The 14184-nt window shown below is 40.0% G+C and overlaps 1 protein-coding gene across 2 annotated transcripts in view; it reads right to left on the bottom strand.

Moving 5' to 3' along the window:
* LOC139571138 (ribosomal protein S6 kinase alpha-2-like) overlaps window positions 1-14184 on the bottom strand; it is a 53965-nt gene that overhangs the window by 30072 nt on the left and 9709 nt on the right. Inside the window, exon 1 of one of the 2 annotated variants that reach the window (XM_071393733.1) lies at window positions 13135-13780. The exons of the other annotated variant lie outside the window; for it this stretch is intronic. Coding sequence (XP_071249834.1) covers window positions 13135-13233 — 99 coding nt within the window. The 5' untranslated portion in view covers window positions 13234-13780. Of the gene's footprint in view, window positions 1-13134; window positions 13781-14184 lie in introns of those variants that run through there. 2 annotated transcript variants of the gene reach the window in all.

Raw genomic sequence — 14184 nt, 5'->3', positions numbered from 1 at the left:
CAAGGAGGCATGAGGACTACAGATGTGGCCAGGGCAATAAATTGAAATGTCCGTACTGTAAGACCCCTAAGTGTTATGAATTTTATGAATAATGACTAAATGATGTATACATTTAACTAGAACTAATTGAATTCTACCCTGTTTTTCTGTATTGATAAATAATGTTAGTTCATAAGAAAGAGGTTATGTAGCATGTGCATGGGAAGAGAGGAAGGTATGTGTGTGCCTAAAGAAAACAAAGTGGATCATTAAACTATGTTTGAACCGACCGGGCTATAACTCTGGGGAGATAAGATAAGACATGGAGAGCCCCTCCAGATTTCCCGTATCTGGAGGATACTGGAACTGTCAGCTGTGTGGTAATAAACTTTGGTGAGACTCCAGGATAAGAGAGAATCCAAAGTTTAGTGTGTATGTATGTGCGTAGGTTAGAGAAGGTATTAAAGGAACGTTTTTGTATATACACAGCAGAGCTCTCTAAATAAACATTCCTGACAATTGTAGCTGGGCCTCCGCCTGATTCATTTCAACCAGTTTCTTACAAATTCTGGGTTTCAGGCTGAGTAATTAATTCAATTTGGTATTATGAACAACTGAGAACAAAATTCTCGTAACACTAAGACAGCGCTACAGGGAGACAGGATGGACAGCTGATCGTCCTCGCAGTGGCAGACCACGTGTAACAACACCTTCACAGGATCGGTACATCCGAACATCACACCTGCGGGACAGGTACAGGATGGCAACAACAACTGCCCGAGTTACAACAGGAACGCACAATCCCTCCATCAGTGCTCAGACTGTTCGCAATAGGCTGAGAGAGGCTGGACTGAGGACTTGTAGGCCTGTTGTAAGGCAGGTCCTCACCAGACATCACCGGCAACAACGTCACATATGGGCACAAACCCACCGTCGCTGGACCAGACAGAACTGGCAAAAAGTGCTCTTCACTGACGAGTCGCGGTTTTCTCTCACCAGGGGTGATGGTCGGATTCACGTTTATCGTCGAAGGAATGAGCATTACACCGTGGCCTGTACTCTGGAGCGGGATTGATTTGGAGGTGGAGGGTCCGTCATGGTCTGGGGCGGTGTGTCACAGCATCATCGGACTGAGCTTGTTGTCATTGCAGGCAATCTCACCGCTGTGCGTTACAGGGAAGACATCCTCCTCCCTCATGTGGTACCCTTCCTGCAGGCTCATCCTGACATGACCCTCCAGCATGACAATGCCACCAGCCATACTGCTCGCTCTGTGCGTGATTTCCTGCAAGACAGGAATATCAGTGTTCTGCCATGGCCAGCGAAGAGCCCGGATCTCAATCCCATTGAGCATGTCTGGGACCTGTTGGATCGGAGGGTGAGGGCTAGGTCCATTCCCCCCAGAAATGTCCGGGAACTTACAGGTGCCTTGGTGGAAGAGTGGGGTAACATCTCACAGCAAGAACTGGCAAATATGGTGCAGTCTATGAGGAGGAGATGCACTGCAGTACTTAATGCAGCTGGTGGCCACACCAGATACTGACTGTTACTTTTGATTTTGTCCCCCCTTTTTTCAGGGACACATTATTCAATTTCTGTTAGTCACATGTATGTGGAACTTGTTCAGTTTATGTCTCAGTTGTTGAATCTTGTTATGTTCATACAAATATTTACACATGTTAAGTTTGCAGAAAATAAACGAGGTTGACAGTGAGAGGACTTTCTTTTTTTGCTGAGTTTAGTTAAAGCATCAGTTTTGTTTTCCAAACGAGGGCTGTTTTTGAAATAGAATAATTGGAAGAAAACTATACCATTTTAGATTACAGAGAATTGCTTTATTATCCTAAAGATCAAACTAATGTTAAGTCTGTGGGAAATTTAAAAAATATATATACATTACTACTACACATCAGAAAGAAAGCGAGAATGGATTTAGCTCAGTTCCACTTAACAGCCTTTCACATTATTCTAAAATACTGGAATGGAAAAGAAAACATTTACCTGTGGAGGGAGTCAACCTGGTAGTACTAGTAGGTTTTCACAGTACCCAATCAGTCTGTTGTTAAATCAGTATTTTTTAAAAGACACCAGTGCAGATTATCTTATTGAATCAAAATAATAAACAACCCTTGTCCAACTATTACTCTTTACCAATAAACATGGATGACATAGTGACATGCGTAGTGTATTCTGAACACCAAGATTTGTTATCTGGGTCAACAGCTGTTGATGGTGTGTATTTCAAGATAATCTCTTTGATTGAAAAAGTCAACTTGACAAAATGTCTCAGTCGGTTGGACAATGGTGCTTGCAATACAATCATTTTGGGTATGATTCCTGCATGGGCCACCTGGATAAAAACTGCTGTTTTCATATTCAGCTATTTGACCATGACTTCATGTTTATGCATCTCAATGGTAGCTTGGTAGTTCTAATGTCAACTCTGATAGCAGCTATACCAGTTTACTATTCCAAACCATCATCATCATGCATTCCGTGCATGCCGTCTGTAAAGGCTGATCATTCCGTGCATGCCGTTTGTAAAGACTGATCATTCCGTGCATGCCGTATTGTAAAGGCTGATCATTCTGTGCATGCTGTTTGTAAAGGCTGATGACCTACAGTATACTGTAGGTATATATATATATTTTTACACCTTTATTTAAATAAGCAAGTCAGTTAAGAACACATTCTTATTTTCAATGACGGCCTAGGAACGGTGGGTTAACTGCCTTGTTCAGGGGCAGAACGACAGATTTTTACCTTGTCAGCTCGGGGATTCAATCTTGCAACCTTACGGTTAACTAGTCCAACGCTCTAACCACCTGCCTTACATTGCACTCCACGAGGAGCCTGCCTGTTACGCGAATGCAGTAAGAAGCCAAGGTAAGTTGCTAGCTAGCATTAAACTTATCTTATAAAAAACAATCAATCATAATCACTAGTTAACTACACATGGTTGATGATATTACTAGTTTATCTAGTGTGTCCTGCGTTGCATATAATCGATGCGGTGCGCATTCGCGAAAAAGGACCGTCGTTGCTCCAACGTGTAACTAACCATAAACATCAATGCCTTTGTTAAAATCAATACACAAGTATATATATATTTAAACCTGCATATTTAGTTAATATTGCCTGCTACCATGAATTTCTTTTAACTAGGGAAATTTTGTCACTTCTCTTGCAATAGAGTCAGGGTATATGCAGCAGTTTGGGCCACCTGGCTCATTGCGAACTGTGTGAAGACTATTTCTTCCTAACAAAGACAGCCAACTTCGCCAAACAGGGGATGATTTAACAAAAGCGCATTTGCAAAAAAAGCACAATCGTTGCACGACTGTACCTAACCATAAAGATCAATGCCTTTCTTAAAATGTATATACTGTACTCTATACCATCTACTGCATCTTGCCTATGCCGTTCTGTACCATCACTCATTCATATATCTTTATGTACATATTCTTTATCCCTTTACACTTGTGTGTATAAGGTAGTAGTTGTGGAATTGTTAGGTTAGATTACTTGTTGGTTATTACTGCATTGTCGGAACTAGAAGCACAAGCATTTCGCTACACTCGCATTAACATCTGCTAACCATGTGTATGTGACAAATACAATTTAATTTGATTTGATTTGATTTAAAATCAATACACAGAGGTATATATTTTTAAACCTGCATATTTAGCTAAAAGAAATCCAGGTTAGCAGGCAATATTAAGCAGGTGAAATTGTGTCACTTCTCTTGCGTTCATTGCACGCAGAGTCAGTATATGCAACAGTTTGGGCCGCCTAATTTGCCCGAATTTTACGTAATTATGACATAACATTGAAGGTTGTGCAATGTAACAGAAATATTTAGACTTATGGATGCCACCCATTAGATAAAATACGGAACGGTTCCGTATTTCACTGCAAGAATAAACGTTTTGTTTTCGAGATGATAGTTTCCGGATTCGACCATATTGATGACCTATGGCTCGTATTTCTGTGTGTTATTATGTTATAATTAAGTCTATGATTTGATAGAGCAGTCTGACTGAGCGATGGTAGGCACCAGCAGGCTCGTAAGCATTCATTCAAACAGCACTTCCGTGCATTTTGCCAGCAGCTCTTCGCAATGCTTCAAGCATTGCATTATTTATGACTTCAAGCCTATCAACTCCCGAGATTAGGCTGGTGCAACCGATGTGAAATGGCTAGCTAGTTAGCGGGGTGCACGCTAATAGCGTTTCAAACGTCACTCGCTCTGAGACTTGGAGTAGTTGTTCCCCTTGCTCTGCATGGGTAACGCTGCTTCGAGGGTGGCTGTTGTCGATGTGTTCCTGGTTCGAGCCCAGGTAGGAGCGAGGAGAGGGACGGAAGCTATACTGTTACACTGGCAATACTAAGGTGCCTATAAGAACATCCAATAGTCAAAGGTATATGAAATACAAATCGTATAGAGAGAAATAGTCCTATAATTCCTATAATAACTACAACTTAAAACTTCTTACCTGGGAATATTGAAGACTCATGTTAAAAGGAACCACCAGCTTTCATATGTTCTCATGTTCTGAGCAAGGAACTTAAACGTTAGCTTTCTTACATGGCACATATTGCACTCTTCTCCAACACTTTGTTTTTGCATTATTTAAACCAAATTGAACATGTTTCATTATTTATTTGAGGCTAAATTGATTTATTGATCTATTATATTAAGTTAAAATAAGTGTTCATTCAGTATTGTTGTAATTGTCATTATTACAAATAAATACAATTTTAAAAAGTCGGCCGATTAATCGGTATTGGCTTTTTTTGGTCCTCCAATAATCGGTATCGGCGTTGAAAAATCATAATCGGTCGACCTCTAATTTGTATGCATTATGTTAGTCATGCTTAGCATTGCTCAGTGTATTGCAGATGTGCAATATTAAATCCCCTACGTCTAGCGTGCAATATTAAATCCCCTACGTCTAGCGTGCAATACTAAATCCCCTACGTCTAGCGTGCAATACTAAATCCCCTACGTCTAGCGTGCAATACTAAATCCCCTACGTCTAGCGTGCAATATTAAATCTCCTACGTCTAGGCTGCAATATTAAATCCCCTACGTCTAGCGTGCAATTTTAAATCCCCTACGTCTAGCGTGTAATATTAAATCCCCTACGTCTAGTGTGCAATATTAAATCTCCTACGTCTAGCGTGTAATATTAAATCTCCTACGTCTAGCGTGTGATGTTAAATCCCCTACGTCTAGCATGTAATATTAAATCCCCTATGTCTAGTGTGTGATGTGAATGTCTGTTTCCTGGTGAAGGGATTGGGGTTTGGTACATGATGACTACATATTATCTCAGAGAGGCTGGTCTGTCTGAACATCTTGCTTTGAGACACTCAGGAAGGATTACAAAGAGACGTCAAAGTGAATGTGATTTCTACTGATAACTGCACACAGCATTCTGTAAGACAAACAGTCACAAGCAGTGACATGTCTATAACTCCCCAGCAATGTTCACACAAACAGTACCATTAGCTAACACTTAGATCCCAACTAGTCTGAAAACATTTGCACCGAATACAACAGTGAAATGCTTACTTTACAAGCCCTTAACCAACAACGCAGTTAAGAAACAATTGTGTAAAGATAGTAATTCTTTTTTTTTTGTTGAAAAATTTAAAATAATTAAAAGAGCAACAATAAAAAAACAGTAACAAGGCTATATACAGGACGGTACTGGTACACAAGGTCAACGTGTGGGGGCACAGGTTAGTCGAGGTAATTGAGGTGCATGCTATACAGAGAAATATGTTGTGAGAGGGGTAACAGCCTCAATTTGTCGGGGCATGGCCTCTACAAGGTGTCGAAAGCGTTCCACAGGGATGTTGGCCCATGTTTAATCCAATGCTTCCCACAGTTGTGTCAATTTGGCTGGATGTCCTATGGGTGGTGGACCATTCTTGATATACATGAGAAACTGTTGAGTGTTAAAAACCCAGCAGCGTTGCAGCTCTTGACACAAACCAGTGCGCCTGGCACCTACTACCATACCTCGTTCAAAGACACTTAAATATTTTGTCTTGCCCATTCACAATCCATGTCTCAATTGTTTCGAGGCTTAAAACCTCAAAAAAGTATCTGACCCTTTAAAAAAATAAATAATAATAATTACATACCCAAATCTAACTGCCTGTAGATCAGGACCTGAAGCAAGGATATCCATATTCTTGATACCATTTGAAAGGAAAACTGTAGAAGTCAGTTCCTACATTTGAAAATAAAAATTGATTTTATCAAACAAAACTATGCTACATTTTGTGTCTGGGATCCTCAGGATGACAAATCAGAGCAAGATTACTGAATGTAAGTACATTATTTACCTTCAGAGGTGAATGTATCAAAACAGTTGCTGTGATAAAAGTTTGTTGCTGTGCACTCTCCTCAAACAAGAGGCATGGTCTTTTTTCACTGTAATAGCTACTGTAAAATTGGACAGTGCAGTTAGATTAACAAGAATTTAAGCATTCTGCACATATAAAAATGTATATGTCCTGGAAAGATGGCTGTTACTTACAACGTCATTCTAGTCACAGAGCACTTTAGCAACAACCGTCCAGGTATAGGGACACCGATCCCGTAAAGGTTAAAAATCCTTTGTTAGCCTGTCTCCTCCCCTTCATGTACACTGAAGTGAACTGGATTTAACAAGTGACATCAATAAGGGATCACGGCTTTCACCTGGATTCACCTGGTCAGTCTGTCATGGAAAGAGCAGATGTTCCTAATGTTTTGTGCACTCAGTGTAGTATATCGTTTTTTATCGTACAGAGTTCCACACATAGTAATTTAATAGGATATCTGTGGTTCCACCACTTTAGAAGACATTCCAAACATGCGGGAATAACTTGTGCCTTTAACCATCGCACAACATTCAGCACCATGGACAACACCATGGATAGCATTGCGATCAATTTGAAATTTCAAATGGACAAAAGACTAATCGTCGATTCAGCACCACGGCTGCTGAACAGCGCCATGCCCAGGTAGCTTTGCAGTGTGGCGGAGAAAAAGGTGAAGATTGCAATCACCTGTGTAGTGGTTGGGTTAGACATGTTTGTCTACTGTTCCAATTCCCATTCCCCCCGAAACTTACAATTGTAAAACTAGGCCTAGAGAATACGTTGAAGATCTTGGTTTCATGCTTACATTTTTCAGTCCAAATCTAATAAAGAATTAATAATTTGAAAGGGTCAATCTGCAGTTCAAACAATAAAGCACTCATCCGGCCACCGCTCTGGGTAAACAGCTTACTGATGGGGCTGGAGAAATGTAACCTCTCTCAAATTCATAGACTGGGATATAAATGCAAGGACTGACCATCCATTTGATCAATAAGATAGTTGTAACCATGTTTTGAAGCTATACAATGTTTGTTCACAATTAGATTGTTTACAAACAATGGAGTAGAACAAGTTTATATTTTGGGTTCTGATTGGGTTAAACTGTTAAACTAAGCTCAATAAGCAAAAACAAGTTGTATTTTTCAAGAATCAATATAAGTAGCCTACATAAAAGTTTAAAAAAATTGCAATCTATGATTGCCACGTAAAAAAAATCTGGATTCTTACAAATTATTAATCTCTTAAAATATAATAGTCCCTAATAAACAAATGAGCAAATAGACCTAGGTACACCAAATCCAGCCCGCATTAGGCTATGCTTAATCATGTGTACCTTAATTTGGGAGAACGGACTCGTGGTAATGGCTGGAGCGGAATTGTATCAAATACATCAAACATGGTTTCCATGTGCTTGATGCCAGTCCATTCGCTCCGTTCAGCCATTATGAGCCGTCCTTCCCTCAGCAGCCACCAATGCATCTCAGTAACAGTTGCAATAAGACCAAGTACTGAATACATTTAGGGCAGGGGTCCCCAATTACAGTGCCAGTCATAGTGAAGACTATGAAATAACACATATGGAATCATGTAGTAACCAAAAAAGTGTTAAACATATTTTATATTTGAGATTCTTCAAAGTTGTCACCCTTTGCCTTGATGACAGATTTGCACACTCTTGGCATTCTCTCAACCAGTTTCACGAGGAATGCTTTTCCAACAGTCATGAAGAAGGTCCCACATATGCTGAACACTTGTTGGCTGATTTTCCTTCACTCTGCAGTCCAACTCATCCCAAACCATCTCAACTGGGTTGAGGTTGCGTGATTGTGGAAGCCAGGTCATCTGATGCAGCACCATCACTCTCTTTCTTGGTCAAATAGCCCTTATACAGCCTGGAGGTGTTTTGGGTCATTGTCCTGTTGAAAAACAAATGATGGTCCCACTAAGTGCAAACCAGATGGGGATGGCGTATCGCTGCAGAATGCTGTTGTAGCTCTGCTGGTTAAGGGCGCATTGAATTCTAAATAAATCACAGACAGTGTCACCAGCAAAGCACCCGCATACCATCACACCTCCTCCTCCATGTTTCATGGTGGGAACCACAAATGCAGAGTTCATCCGTTCACCTACTCCGCGTCTCAAAGACACGGCGGCTGGAACCAAAACTCTCAAATTTTGACTCCGACCAAAAGGACAGATTTCCACCGGTCTAATGTCCATTGCTCGTGTTTCTTGGCCCAAGCAAGTCTCTTCTTCTTATTGATGTCCTTTAGTAGTGGTTTCTTTGCAGCAATTCGACCATGAAGGCCTGATTCACACAATCTCCTCTGAACAGTTGATGTTGAGATGTGTCTGTTACTTGAACTCTGTAGCATTTAGTTGGGTTGCAATTTCTGAGGCTGGTAACGCTAATGAACTTATCCTCTGCAGCAGAGGTAACTTTGGGTATTCCTTTCTTGTGGCGGTCCTCATGAGAGCCAGTTTCATCATTGCGCTTGATGCTTTTTGCAACTGCACTTGAAGAAACTTTCAAAGTCCTTGAAATTTTCCGGATTGACTGACCTTCATGTCTTAAAGTAATGATGGACTGTCGTTTCTCTTTGCTTTTTTGAGCTGTTTTTGCCATAATATGGACTTGGTCTTTTACCAAATAGGGCTATCTCCTGTATACCACCCCTACCATGTCACAACACAACTGATTGGCTCAAACTCATTAAGGAAAGAAATTCCACAAATTAACTTAACAAGGCAAACCTGTTAATTGAAATGCATTTCTGGTGACTACCTCATGAAGCTGGTTGAGAGAATACCAATAGTGTGCAAAGCTGTTATCAAGGCAAAGGGTGGCTACTTTGAAAAATCTCAAATATAAAATATATTTAGATTTGTTGAAGACTTTTTTTGTTACTACATGATTCCATGTGTTATTTAATAGTGTTGATGTCTCGACTATTATTCTACAATATAGAAAATAGTACAAATAAATAAAAACCCTTTAATGAGTAGGTGTCCAAACATTTGATTGGTACTATATATAAACATTGTTTTTCCTCAGATAACTTGGGTGGCCAAATAAAATCACCCCCCAAGCTGTATTTGGTATTGGGGAAACCTGGTTTAGGGAAAAATCCATTTGAATGCAATCACTTTTTGCAGTAGTGGAAAAAGTACCCAATTGTCATACTTAAGTAAAAGTAAATATATGTTAATAGAAAATGACTCAAGTAAAAGTGAAAGTCACCCAGTAAAATAGTGCTTGAGTAAAAGTCTAAAAGTATTTTGTTTTAAATATACTTAAGGATCAAAGTAAATGTATTTACAAAAATGTACTTAAGTATCAAAAGTAAAAATCACTTCAAATTGCTTATATTAAGCAAAGCAGACAGAACAATTATCTTGTTTTTTTTATTTATGGATAGCCAGGGACACACTAAAACAGTCAAACTTCATTTATAAATGAAGCATGTGTGTTTCGCGAGTCCGGCAGTTCAGAGGCAGTAGGGATGACCAGGGATGTTGTCTTGATAAGTGCACGAATTGGACCATTTTCCTGTCTTGCTTTTGGGTGTCAGGGAAAATGTACAAAGTCAAATGTACATTATTTTGTTTAGGAATGTAGTGAAGTAAAAATAAAAGTTGTTAAAAAATATAAATAGTAAAGTACAGATAACAAAAAACTACTTCAGTAGTACATTAAAGTATTTTTACCTAAACACCACTGACTTTTTCACAGCATCCCTTTTGATTTAAAAGACAACTTTGCATTATTGTTTGCCCATTGAAGAAGTTGTCAGATTGTTACTTTTTGGACCTGAATGCCAAACATTCAGGAGATAAAGGTGCTCAAAGTTGACCCATTTTGCATACCCCACCCTACCATGAGACATCCATGTCTTCATCACTGGAAAAGATAAATGGTTGAGTTTGATATAATTTAAAAGCTTACAACAGGGTTGTCAAACTATTTAAAATGTCTTGATGGAAGAAAAAAAAAGTCAACTATCGTAAAACGTGTGAACAAAATAAAACAAATCATATTTGCATACGTTGTAGCTTAGACCCTATTTTACATCATCTGAGATTTGTGTTGTGTCCGCCATCGGTTGAGACACAACATGCTCTTGAATACAGGGAGGGTGTCATTTTAATCAGAAACATAATTCATAGAACGGACCAGTCTCTTAGGACCACTGGAATTAATCTGGTCCACCATTGACATTTTAATTGAATTGAAATTGTAACTTCTAAATTACTACCACAAAGATGGCCGCCGGTCCACCCACCGTCGAATGTCAACTTATATGGTCATGTCCATTCTATTACCTACTGAACAAAAATAAAAAACACAACATGCAACAATTTCAATGATTTTACAGAGTTACAGATCATATAAGGAAATCAGTCAATTTAAATAAATGTATTAGGCCCCAATCTATGCATTTCACATGACTGGGCAGGGGCGCAGCCATGGGTGGGCATAGGCCCACCCACTTGGGAGCCAGGTCCATCCATTGGGGGAGACTGGCTGAATGGGTTTTCCCCCACAAAATGGCTTTATAACAGTCAGAAATACTCCTCAGTTTCATCAGCTGTCTGGGAGATTGGTCTCAGACGATCCCGCAGGTGAAGAAGCCAGATGTGGAGGTCCTGGGCTGGCGTGGTTACATGTGGTCTGCGGTTAGACGTACTGCCAAATTCTCTAAATTGACATTGGTGTCTTATGGTAGAGAAATGGACATAAAATTATCTGGCAACAGCTCTGGTGGACATTTCTGCAGTCAGCATGCCAATTGCACACATCTGTGGCATTGTGTTGTGTGACAAAACTGCACATTTTAGAATGGCCTTTTATTGTCCCTAGCACAAGGTGCACCTGTGTAATGATCATGTTGTTTAGTCAGATTCTTGATATGCCACACCTGTCAGGTGGATGGATTATCTTGGCCAAGGAGAAATTCTCACTAACAGGGACGTAAACAAATTTGTGCACAACATTTGAGAGAAATAATCTTCTTGTGTGTATTGAAAATGTCTGGGATATTTTATTTCAGCTCGTGAAACCAACACTTCACATGTTGAGTTTATATTTTTCTTCAATATACAGTACATTTCTATGATTTCAATAGGTTTCCTATGGAGAATTGACAGTATAATATAAAACAGATATTCACATCAACATTCTCTGATGTCTGGACCTCAAACTTTTGATGTACCATTTGAAAGTTAAAATTTCAAATTGTTTTCCTATTTTAGTACATTTATCAGCCAAAACATGGCATCCACCCTGTATTCAAGAGCATGTTGTGTCTCAACCAATGGCGGGCACAACACAAAAACCTCAGATGATGTAAAATAGGGTCTAAGCTACCACATATGCAAATATAAAAAATAATTAGAGTTAATGCGTTTTTAGATCATTGACATAAAAGGTTAAAAAAAATCTAGAAATTATCGAATAGTTTGACAACCCTTTTTGTAAGCTTTTAAATGCTTTCAAAAATGGTGCCGGAAGAAATGGCAGCCGTTTTACAGGCGCCTAACCAATTGTGCTATGTGTTTTTTCTCGCGTTATTTGTAACTTATTTTGTACATAATGTTTCTGCCACCATATTTATGGCAAAAAAGAGCTTCTGGATATCAGGACAGCGATCATTCACCTCGGATTAGACTAAGATTTTTTCTTCAACAAGCAGGATGTATAGGATGTACTTCAGACACCCGACAAGGCCAAAATCCCTGTCAATGGCAAGAGACGCAGGTACAGAGAACACAGAGTGGGGTGCCTCATAAGGATCCGCTGATGGCGAGTGGGAAATCTGCCTTTACCGTCAGTATTACTTGCCAACGTACAATCATTGGACAATAAATTAGACGAGATACGATCAAGAATATCCTACCAACGGGACATCAAAAACTGTAACATCTTATGTTTCACAGAATTATGGCTGAATGACGACATTGATATTCAGTTTGCGGAATATATGCTGCACCGGCTAGATAGAACAGCACACTCCAGTAAGACAAGGGGGGGGGGGGGGGGGGGGGGGGGTTTGTGCATATTTGTAAACAACAGCTGGTGCACAAAATCTAAGGAAGTCTCTAGATTTTGCTCGCCTGAAGTAGTGTATCTCATGATAAGCTGTAGACCACACTATTTGCCAAGAGAGTTACCTATATTTTTTATGGCTTTTTATTTACCACCACAGACAGATGCTGGCACTAAGACCGCACTCAGTCAGCTGTATAAGGAAATAAGCAAACAGGAAACCGGAAACCGCTCACCCAGAGGCGGCGCTCCTAGTGGCCGGGGACTTTAATGCAGGGAAACTTAAATCAGTTGTACCTCATTTCTATCAGCATGTTAAATGCACAACCAGAGGGGGACAAAATATAGATCACCTGTACTCCATACACAGAGTCGCATACAAAGCTCTCCCTCGCCCTCCATTTCTCAAATCTGACCACAATGCTATCCTCCCAATTCCTGCTTACAAGCAAAAAATAAAGCTGTAGTTGAGCAGGTTGACAGAATTCAACATGATTTTTAATGAAAATGTTGTGCAATGGTAGTCTACAAAGCTTGTCAAAATGCTGAAATTGTACTGGCAAGTATAGCCTAATATCGGGTAACAAACAAGACCGAAACAAGGTTCCACAACAGCCTACCACAACATCATTGAGTGGCAGCTGAATCACACCTTTAGCAAACAATTATTCTGCGTTATGGCACACACAGACACAAAGTAGTTGGGCAGTAAACAACAATACACTTACCTCTAATCTGCAGAGGTTCGCATTTTTGGACCGTGACTTCTTCTGAAGGTAGATGGAAAACCATCTCCTAACTGTAAATTTCTGCATGTTCGTGTCCATTGTGTGCCCCGCTTCAGATCTGCATTGGCAGTTTGCCTTTGCTCAACACCTAAATCCAGATCAGTACACAACAATAGAGAAGGATTTAGTTTCCTCCCAGCCACTCTCTTCTAATCCACTTCCTATATGGCAGATAAACAACCACCAGGAAAACCAGCGATTTGGTCACTGTTGACACCACTGCAGTGTCCGTCCGTCCTTGCTACAGCGCAATGCTTTGATATGCACAAGCATTTCGCTACACCCGCAATAACATCTGCTAAACACGTGTATGTGACCAATACGATTTGATTTGATTTGACAGTGCCATCCAAGCAGCAGTGATTCTGGCGATTACGGTCCTCAGCACCCGCCGCTATCCCTTTTGTCCTGCTGAATCAGCACGGTGCAGTCATGCAATGTGAAGCAAGCGAGGGCTCCCCTCCTCCCCAACATTCAGCTTCTTCTTTTTGCGCCCAATCAAACAGGACTCTCACCGTTGATAGTAGAGAACTCCCCCTTCTCTGACAACAGAGAGCAACTAATCCACATGTTCATGATACACCCCTACCTCATGTAGATATCAAGGAGGGTGGACACAGACTCAGAGAGCAGCATGCAATGTTGGTATGAAGCCCAGTGAAATTATGAGACGTCTCATCTGTTTTCAGGCATGTTAGGGATGCATGGATCACAGGTGAATGTTGTGGTGTTTTTAAGGCTGTGTTTACACAGGTAGCCCAAATATGTACATCCTCCCAACCTCAGAATAAATTAAGGTTGGAGTGTCGGCTGATTAGTGTCTGCTTCAAACAAGGATCAGCTAAGAGGAAATCAGATTTTAAACATTGATGCCATATTTATAATTTTATAAAATATATCCAACTAATTGTACAATAAAGTGAGGGAATTATTTCCACTGAGGTCCTATTTTTTACATAAATACATATACAATTACATGGATACAGACAT

The sequence above is a fragment of the Salvelinus alpinus genome, chromosome 3, assembly GCF_045679555.1.
Source record: "Salvelinus alpinus chromosome 3, SLU_Salpinus.1, whole genome shotgun sequence".
NCBI classification, from domain to species: domain Eukaryota; kingdom Metazoa; phylum Chordata; class Actinopteri; order Salmoniformes; family Salmonidae; genus Salvelinus; species Salvelinus alpinus.
Note: the sequence above shows the minus strand (reverse complement) of the source record. Positions and strands in the feature narration are given on the sequence as shown.